This window comes from Acanthochromis polyacanthus, chromosome 16 (genome assembly GCF_021347895.1).
Source record: "Acanthochromis polyacanthus isolate Apoly-LR-REF ecotype Palm Island chromosome 16, KAUST_Apoly_ChrSc, whole genome shotgun sequence".
Taxonomy (NCBI): domain Eukaryota; kingdom Metazoa; phylum Chordata; class Actinopteri; family Pomacentridae; genus Acanthochromis; species Acanthochromis polyacanthus.
The window spans coordinates 36,857,586-36,866,927 of NC_067128.1; the positions used below are offsets into that span (position 1 = coordinate 36,857,586).

The 9,342-nt window shown below is 37.1% G+C and overlaps 1 protein-coding gene across 1 annotated transcript; it reads right to left on the reverse strand.

Moving 5' to 3' along the window:
• Positions 1-1,086: 1,086 nt before the first annotated feature.
• iyd (iodotyrosine deiodinase) lies at positions 1,087-7,884 on the reverse strand. Its single transcript, XM_022217484.2, has 5 exons — positions 7,453-7,884; positions 4,981-5,178; positions 4,735-4,894; positions 1,957-2,113; positions 1,087-1,302 (listed from the first exon to the last, which is right to left on the reverse strand). Exons 1-5 carry the CDS (start codon positions 7,640-7,642, stop codon positions 1,120-1,122), a joined length of 888 nt encoding a protein of 295 aa, XP_022073176.1. The 5' UTR covers positions 7,643-7,884; the 3' UTR covers positions 1,087-1,119.
• Positions 7,885-9,342: the final 1,458 nt, after the last annotated feature.

A 9,342-nucleotide genomic window follows, 5' to 3' on the forward strand; every position in this document is an offset into this window, starting at 1 on the left:
TATCTCTAAGGTCAAAACCATGAAATTTTACAAATGTATCTAAATTCTTTATATATTATGTTCAGAGCTTTACAATATCATATAATGATAATAATAATAATAATAATAACAATAATAATAATAACAATAACAATAATAATAATAATAGGGGTGGGCTGCACAGTGGCCTAGTGGTTAGCACTGTCGCGTTGCAGCAAGAAGATCCCCGGTTCAAATCCCGGCCTGGGATCTTTCTGCATGGAGTTTGCATGTTCTCCCTGTGCATGCGTGGGTTTTCTCCGGGTACTCCGGCTTCCTCCCACAGTCCAAAAACATGCTGAGGTTCACTGGTTACTCTAAATTGTCCGTAGGTGTGAATGTGAGTGTGATTGTGTGTCTGTATATGTAGCCCTGTGACAGACTGGTGACCTGTCCAGGGTGTCCCCTGCCTTCACCTGAGTCAACTGGGATAGACTCCAGCACCCCCCATGACCCTAGTGAGGATAAAGCGGTGTACAGAGGATGGATGGATGGAATTTCCTGTCTGGGGTCATAATGTTTGGCAACCGCTGACAGACACTCATTTATTTAATAAAAACAGCTGAAAACAGGAAGTTTTATTATTGAAAACTGCCTCAGCTTATGTTATGTTATCTTTACATTTCTGCACATCAGGCTCATTTTACTGATTCTATAAACATTTTGTGCAAGAATACAGTAGTTTTCAGGGTTTCTAAACTTGTTTCTATGAACCAGAATGATGTGCTGAACTTATTAACGTACAGAGAAGCTCTCTGTAAATTATGTTGTCATGATAAGGATGAAAAATCTGATATTATGTCAATAAATGGTTTAAAAATGCACCATTTGCACTGCGGAGGAACTCATCGTTGATGGTTTTATTTTCCCAATAATGAACAGTTGTTTCATTAACTGGACTGTTTTTCTTCTGTTTTTCCTCCACTTTTGGTTGTCTGATTATTTTCACACCTAAAGAGAAGCTCAGTTTCTCCTTTACCGTTTTATTGTCATAAAAACAACTTTATCTTGTTTAGAACGGTTCAATGGAAGCAGTTTTAGTTGCAGATAAAGAATGAAATGAAGAAGAACATTTTTATTTTGCGTTTATTGTTGACTCTGTCACACATGCACCATGATGTCCTCCACCTTTTTGCGTTTGAGGTCGGGCACGGTGGCGTCGGCGGCCGGGTAGCCGACAGGAAGCAGCATCAGCAGCTTCTCATTGGCCGGTCGGTTGAGCAGCAGTCTGAGCTGAGGACCACAGTTCAACGGAGTGGAAGTGACGGTGACCAGACCGACGTTCTGACGGCACAAAACACAGCAAGCCACACGTTTTAGAAGATGCATTTCATCCTCCAGCTTGTTTATCGTTTACAGCCGTGAAACAATGATCAGACCATTTTTGATTACTTCAGTTTCATTTTAATGTTAATACCTGGTACAACCAGAGGAATTTTACCTGAAGAATACAATGAACACCACAACGAGACACAAAAGGACAAAAATGAGACATAAAATGACAAAAACAAGACACTAAATGAGAAAAATTAGACAAAAAATGAGACAAAAAAATGACAAAAGTGGGACAGAAAAAGACAAAAAGGAGACACAAAAAGACAAAAACAAAACACGAAAATCACAAAAATGAGACACAATGATAAAAACAAGACACTAAATGAGAAAAAATGATACAAATAATGAAAAACAGGACAGAAAATGACAAAAACGAGACACAAAGTGACAAAAATGAACCAAAAATGACAAAAACAAGGAAAAAAATGATGCAAAAAATGAAAAAAGCAAGACAGAAAATGAACCAAAAACGAGACACAAAAACCACAAAAACTTCCAGCGACTGGATTTTCCAACAAAGTCAGCTAAACCTGGATGGAGAACCAGAACCCTGGAACCATCCTCAGCTGCTCCATCAGCAGATCCAAACCCAGCATGGTTCACCTGCAGGGCGGCCAGCAGGATCCCACAGGAGATGGACACGCTGATCTCGTTGTAGTAGTGAGTCTTCTTCTTCCCGTTGGGTAAAATCCCATAGGTCTGTTTGAAGATGAGGATGAGGTACGGAGCCACGTCCAGATATTCTTTAATCCAGTTGGTCCTGGAGGAGGAACGGAGACGTGAGGAAGAGACAAACCGCTTTCATTACAGTGATAGTGTGGGCTTTATGTGAGTTTTCTCTGTGCTTCTCTGCATTTTAGTTTTGTCTGTGGGTTTCTGCAGAGACAGTTGGTTTTTATGCATTTTTATTGAGGCAATCCCTTCTTTTTTTGCAGGGGGAACCTTTTGTTTTGGTGTTTCTAATGCATTTGTAGGGGGAATCTTTAATTCCTTGGGGTTTCCTTTGCATTTCTGTAGGGTTAACGTCTTGTTTTGGGGTTTCCTGTGCATTCTATAGGGCAGTGGTCCCCAACCCCTGGGCCGTGGACCGGTACCAGTCCGTGGGTCAATTGGTACCGGGCCACAGAAAAAATGAATAACTTACATTGTTTAATTAGTTAAATAAATAAATTTTGATGGATTGTAATAAATTCTCTTCTGATGGGCTGTAAGTAGATGGACAATAGTGCTTTTATTGTATTATGTAGTGTTGTAAATGTATTATGTATAGAAATGTATTCTTTTGTTTTGCTTCTTTTTGTTTTTTTGTTTTTCTGACTGTTGAATTTAAATTATTGTGGATTTATGGTGGGAGGGAGTGGACATTGATAAGTTCTTTGAACTTTTTCTGCTCCTTTTTTGGACACAAACTGAATTGAACTCGCCCTATTAATTCAACAAATTTCTGCTCAAAATAAACAAATGAAATAAATAAATAAATAAATAAATTTACGTATTATTTATTATCTGATAGGCTCCAGCACCCCCACGGCCCTAATGAGGATACAGCGGTGTATAGAGGATGGATGGATGGATTATTTATGATCTGATTCTGAACGATGTTTTCTCTCCTCCACATCTGTCTGTGACTCACTGATGTACTTTTTTCGCATTTCATTTGCGTTTCCTGCCTGTCAGCCTGCCAGTGAGTGAGTGTGTGTGGAGCGCCTCTGTACTGATTTGTGAATGAATGAATACATGTTCCGGGGTTCGGCTCAAACTCCGCCTCTCAGAGCGTGTTTCCAAAGGAACCATTCAACGTGAATGATAAATACACTGGTCTGTGACGCGCTCAAGCTAGGCAAGATCAAAAACCCGGACATTTGAAGGACTTTATAAACGCCGACCGGACAGGCCGGACAGCGTCTCAAAAGAGGACATGTCCGGGTGAAAGAGGACGTATGGTCCCCTAGCCGGTGGTATTTATATTGTATTTATCCGACACACCTTAAAAGCCGGTCCGTGAATATATTGTCTGACATTAAACCGGTCCGTGGCACAAGAAAGGTTGGGGACCGCTGCTGTAGGGCCATCCTTTGTTCAATGAATTTTTGCAAACTTAGCTTTTTTTGCAAAGCTCTTTGTTTTAGTTTCTCCTGTGGGTTTTGCAGACAATTGCTCGTTTAGAGGTTTTAATGCATTTTTATAGAGGTAATTCCTTGTTTGTGGGGTTTCCTATGCATTTCTGCAGGGGTAGCCTCTTGTTTTTGGGTTTCTAATGCATTTTTAGGGGCAATCCTTTGTTTCTCAGTTTCCTCAGCATTTCTATCATGGGAAACCTCTTGTTTTTCAGATTATGCATTTTGAGTAATTCCTTGTTTTTTGAGTTTTCTGTGCTTTTTCTTCTGTGGGTTTTTGAAGAGCCAATGGATGTTTGAGGGGTTTTAATGCATTTCTATTGGGGCTATTTTTGGGGTTTCCTGTGTGTTTTTGCATGGGTAACCTCTTGCTTTTTGGATTATGTATTTTGAAAGGCTAATTTCTTAGTTTTGGGGTTTCTGATGCATTTTTGGGGGTAATCTTGAATTTCTCGGGGCTTTTTAAGCTTTTCTGCAGGGGCGACCTCTTGTTTTTTGGATTCCCTATGCACTTTGAAAGGGCAAATCACTCAGTTCTCAGGGTTTCCTTTGCATTTCTGTAGGGTCTCCCTCTTGGTTTTGGGGTTTAATGTGCATTTAATAGGAGTCAGCTCTTGTTTTATGAGTTTTCAGTGCTTTTTTGCAAAGACAACCCTTTGTTTTAGTTTCTTCTGTGCGTTCTTGCAGAAACAATTGTTGGTTTTTGGAGTTTCCTGTGTGTTTTTGCAGGGGGAACCTTATGCTTTTGGGGAAACTAAAACTCTTTGTTTTAGTTTCTTCTGTGAGTTTTTCCGAAGCAATTGCTCGTTTAGGGTTTTTTAATGCATTTTTATGGAGGTGATTCCTTGTTTTTGGGGTTTCCTATGTGTTTTTAGGGGTAATCTTTCATTTCTCTGGGTTTTTAAAACATTTCTGTAGGGGTAATTTCTTGTTTTTGGATTCCGAATGCATGTTTAAAGGACAATCTGTTGTTTGTGGGGTTTTCTGTTGCAGGGGTAACCTCTTGTTTTGGGGTTTCCAGTGCGTTTTTAGAGAGTTTTGGGGATTTTCTACACACTTTTTGCAGGGACACAATTAAGGGAACTTGGACATCTCTGTTCTCTGAATGACTCTGACTGAAATGGAGAGTTTTCAGAATAAAACATCCCATTTAAAGTCCATCCAACATGTCTTTAGAACTGACTCAGGTAGCACCACCCTCAGATCTGTGAGTATTTTTAGTGTCTGCTGTGAAAAACGTGCAGCTTTTAGGGACGGTGATGACCTGAGTCTGGCCAGATCCTGGACCCACTTGTCCCCCATCCTCTGCCGGTAGTTCACCTCCTCCTCCTCCTCCACGATGAGCCGGATCCGATGCTTTGTCTCCGGGTCTGAAACCACCACGAAGGTCCAGGGTTCAGTGTGAGCTCCGCTGGGGGCCGTACCTGTCCAGGTGAACACAGTCAGACGTTACAACCTGCAGCCGCTCACCTCTACATCACTTCCTGTCCTGAGTCCGGCTGTTTCCTGCCTGCTGTGTGGATGACTCTGTCGATGACGTCTCGGGGAACCGGCTCGGGGCTGAGGAACCTCACAGACCTCCTCTGGTTCATCAGACGGTAGAAGTCTGTGGATCTCTGCAGCATCGACTCCTCGGAGTAACGAGGAGGAGCGTAAGGAACGTGAGCGAGGTCTTCCTCCTCAGCGGGATCCGCCCAGTCATCATCCTCTGGAGGAGCAAAGAAAACATTATGTCTTTTCACAATAAAAGCCCTGGAGGTAAAATAATGTCTGCAATAAAACATGAAGGCGAGAAACAAATCTGATAATTCTCACATTAATATCTGTCTTATATCAGCTTTTACATGTCATGTTTCAATGAAAGTATCTGTCTGTTGGATCCACCTTTATTTTATTAAATACATGCAGACTGCAGGAGATAGAGTCTAAACATTTACATAAATCTAAAAAAAGGACAATAATTTACTATTATTTTACAAAATGTCCCTGTTTCATTAAATTACAGACAATTACTGGTCAGACCAAAAATAAATTCAAACAATAACCATAAAAATCAGACCAAAATAACGCATTATTTTACTACATTTTATCACCAAATTACACAATTTTGTTCTGGATTTAAATGTGCAAAAACATATTTTAAGAATACTTATTATTTCACTGATATCTGCTGTTATTTGAAAGAAAATTTATGAATATTAAGGATTGAAAAATATTATTTTTAAACTGTTATTCTACAGATGTTTTGTTAAAGATAAGATTGCATGATGACTGTAGAAACAATTATTATTATTATTAGTATTTGAAAAATTATGTAAACTAAGGATTTCATAAAAAATGTAATGACGTACATATAGATGTCAAAATTCTGAGACCATATAATTTTAATTATTTGTCGTATTAAAGTCGTACTAAAAACATCATTATTATTGCATGTATTTTCTTTTGATTATTTCCATTATTTTTAAACTGTAACATTCAAAAATAGTGTAAATCTTGTTTTTAATGTAATTATTCTGAGCATTTCATTATGTTTTCTATATTTTCACAGCATAGACTGTATATAACATGATGTAGAGATGATTTTACACATAAAACAAAGAAATGATCTCTGCTGCAAACATCTTATGAGCTATATTTTATAAAACATCACATTTAGCATTTAGTGAATGAAGTCTGCTCATTCTGATGCATTAATAATATTTCATTGTTGTCACATGGAAAACTGCATTATATGATTGAACTGGTCCTTCTCAAGCTAATTTAACTGGTAGAAAGTCATTCATAAAAATATAATAAGGAGGTAAAATAGTACAGAAACATGAAGAGACGCTTAAACAGCAAACGGGTTGAGCAGATGTGACGACTAAACTGAAACTCAGCATTATACTAAATTTAACTACAGATTTCTGAGAGTTTAATAACATAAATACATGAAGTGAAGTACACATCTGAAGGTTTTTATACAGTATAATGTGTAAATGATAAAAATCAGAGACAAAATGAGAAAAATGAGACACAAAACGACAAAAACGAGACACAGAATGACAAAAACAAGACACAAAATAGGAAAAATGAGACACAAAATAACACAAAGCAGACATAAAATGACAAAAATGAGACACAAAACGGCAAAAATGAGACACAAAATAACAGAAAGCAGACATAAAACGACAAAAATTAAACAAAATGACAACAAGACAAAATCACAAAAACGAGAAAAATCAGACAAAAAACAAATCACAAGATGAGAAAAACGAGAGAAAATGAGAAAAGCGAGACACAAAATGAGAAAAATGAGACACAGAATGACAAAAACAAGACAAAATTACAAAAACAAGACACAAAATGACAACAATTAGACAAAAATGACAAAAATGAGAAAAATTAGACAAAAACAAAACACAAATGAGAAAAATGAGGCATAAAATGACAAAAATGCGACAAGATGAGAAAAACGAGACAAAATGACAAAAATGAGACACAAAATGAGAAAAATCAGACACAAAAATGAGACTCAAAAATACAAAAATGAGACAAAAAATGAGAAAAATCAGATACAAAATGACATTAAATGACAAAAATAAAACCTGAAACGACAAAAAAAAATGATACACAAAACAACAAAAACTAGACACAAAATGAGAAAAATGACAAAAGTCAGTGTTATACTAAACAAAACTACAGATTTCTGAGTGTTTAATAACATAAATGCATGAAGTGAACTAAACATCTGCTGGTTTTTACACACTTTAATGCATAAATGTTGTGTATTACAGCCTGAATGGTGAAGTTGTGTCTTCAGACGGTGAGTTTGGTAAATATTCAGTGATTCAGAAGCTTTAATGCAGGTTTTAGCAGCTTTAGAATGAGTAAAACTGCAGATTTCTGAGGGTTTAATTACATAAAATCAGCTTTAGAAGGAGTTTTAAGGTTTGTTCCGATTCCTCTGAGGCCTGCAGCAGCTAAACTTCCAGCTCACCTCCACCTCCTCCTGCTGTTGTTGTTTCTGAGTCGTCCTGCAGGTCCTGGTCCACCCAGGGCCTCTCCTTGTCCTTGCTGTCCTTCCTGGACGTGGTCTTGGAGGTTTCCTGGGACCTGAGCAGCAGGAATCCGACCACCAGGCAGAGGAGGGCCAGCAGGACGGGCGTGAGGCCGGACAGCAGAGCCATGAGGACGGCTGGGTTACGACACGTTATCTGATGAACCTTTGGAGCGTATCTGGAGGAGCCTGAAGAGCCGAGCAGAGTCACAAAGTCCTGGAGGAGAGTTAATGTTGAACTGGAACTGGAGCTAAAGCCTCGTTCAGAGACGTCATGTTCCTGTTTCTGAAGCCGTTTCTGTTCTTACGTTTAGTTTGTGTGTTCAGCAGATTTCAGGATCAGATATCTGAGCTCTGGAGGGTCAAATTAAACCCTGAAAATACGGAAAATCTCTGATTTAATGCATTTTAAAGAATCCAATTAATTAGTCACACGTGCAACAGTATCACACAATGCAACCGTACTGAAAAGAAATTTAAAAAAATCAGTAAAAATCCAGGAAAAAATACATTAAAATGATCTAATACTATAATGTTGAAAAACGGCAAAAACTGTGAAAGTACAGCTAAAAATGTGTAAAATTATATTTGAAACTGATGCAATAATACAGTAAAACTTTAAGGTAAAAGGACAAATTATTATAATGTTATTAGAATATATATTATATGATATTATGCTGTATTAGATTAGATTAGATTTTTATTTGTAAAAATAGAGACTTTTTTTAAAGAGGTCGTCAGATTTTGAAGCTTTTCTTGGTGCCTGCATGTCGTTGTGAGATTTCACAACATTTGTGGATATTTACGGTCTTTTTTGTTGTGATTTTGCATCTTTTGAAGAGATTTTGTGCTTTTTTCTGGCGGCTTCATGTCTCTCTGAAATGATTTTGTGTTATTTGTGGAAATTTTGTGTCTTTTTATCATCATTTTGCTCCTTCTTGATGTGATTTCACATCATTTGTGGCGAGTTTTCATCTTTTTGCAGTGATTTTGAAGCTTTTGTGGTGATTTTGTTTGTTTTTGTGAAAAATATTCTATAAAAAACAGTCAAACGTTGCATCATTCATTAAATGTACTAAAATATTAATTTTGCAGATTTGTTCAGTTGTTTTTTTGTGATTTTGTGTCTTTTGTGTGTGTCTGGTGTATCTTTGTGGTGGTTTCACGTCTTTTTGAGGCTGTTTCATGTCATTTGTGACCATTTTTAGTTCTTTTGTGATTCTTTTACTGCTTAACGTGTAAATTAAGACATTTTTTCTACAATGTCACAATATATCATCTACAATTTAAAAAAACTGTGTCAAACTGGAAAATTATTTAGCATTTGTTGATATTTTTTTTCTTTTCAACTCCAGTAAATATTCAGATGTAAACACAGTAAAATAAGAAATTCTTCTTTCAAGAATCTATTTTAGTGAATCACTGCTTTATTGTTCTTTAAAGCAGTTTTGGGAGTTTCTTAAAGAACTATGAGGAGAAATGGTTCTTTAGCAAACGTTTCTGGAACCATTTTGATGATTCTCGTTTGGTTGTAATTATATTAACGTTTTGTTGTATTACATGATGTGGCCAGCAGGTGGCGCAGCAGACTGTTCTATGACCTATCTGGTGGTGTTTGGGTTCACATGGTCAGTAGATGTTTCTCTAATTTCGAGTGTTTTCTAGTTGTTGTTTTTTTTACATCATTTAATAAATAAAACTCATAAATATTTATTTTTTAAATAAGCTGAGCGTCAGAAACATTAAAACTGATTCTGTTGTTCTCTGACACCATTCAGGCATTTTCTGCTGCTAGAAAAGACCAAATTATTCACAGCACATATTAAACAT

Bases quoted from the DNA above. Each gene is read 5' to 3' on its own strand.
- iyd (XM_022217484.2), bottom strand. From the start codon at position 7,642: ATGGCTCTGCTGTCCGGCCTCACGCCCGTCCTGCTGGCCCTCCTCTGC. The intron at 5,179-7,452 runs GTGAGCTGGAAG...TTGCTCCTCCAG, and splicing joins AACAGCAGGAGGAGGTGGAG to AGGATGATGACTGGGCGGAT. The intron at 2,114-4,734 runs GTCATCACCGTC...TTCCTCCTCCAG, and splicing joins CAGGATCTGGCCAGACTCAG to GACCAACTGGATTAAAGAAT.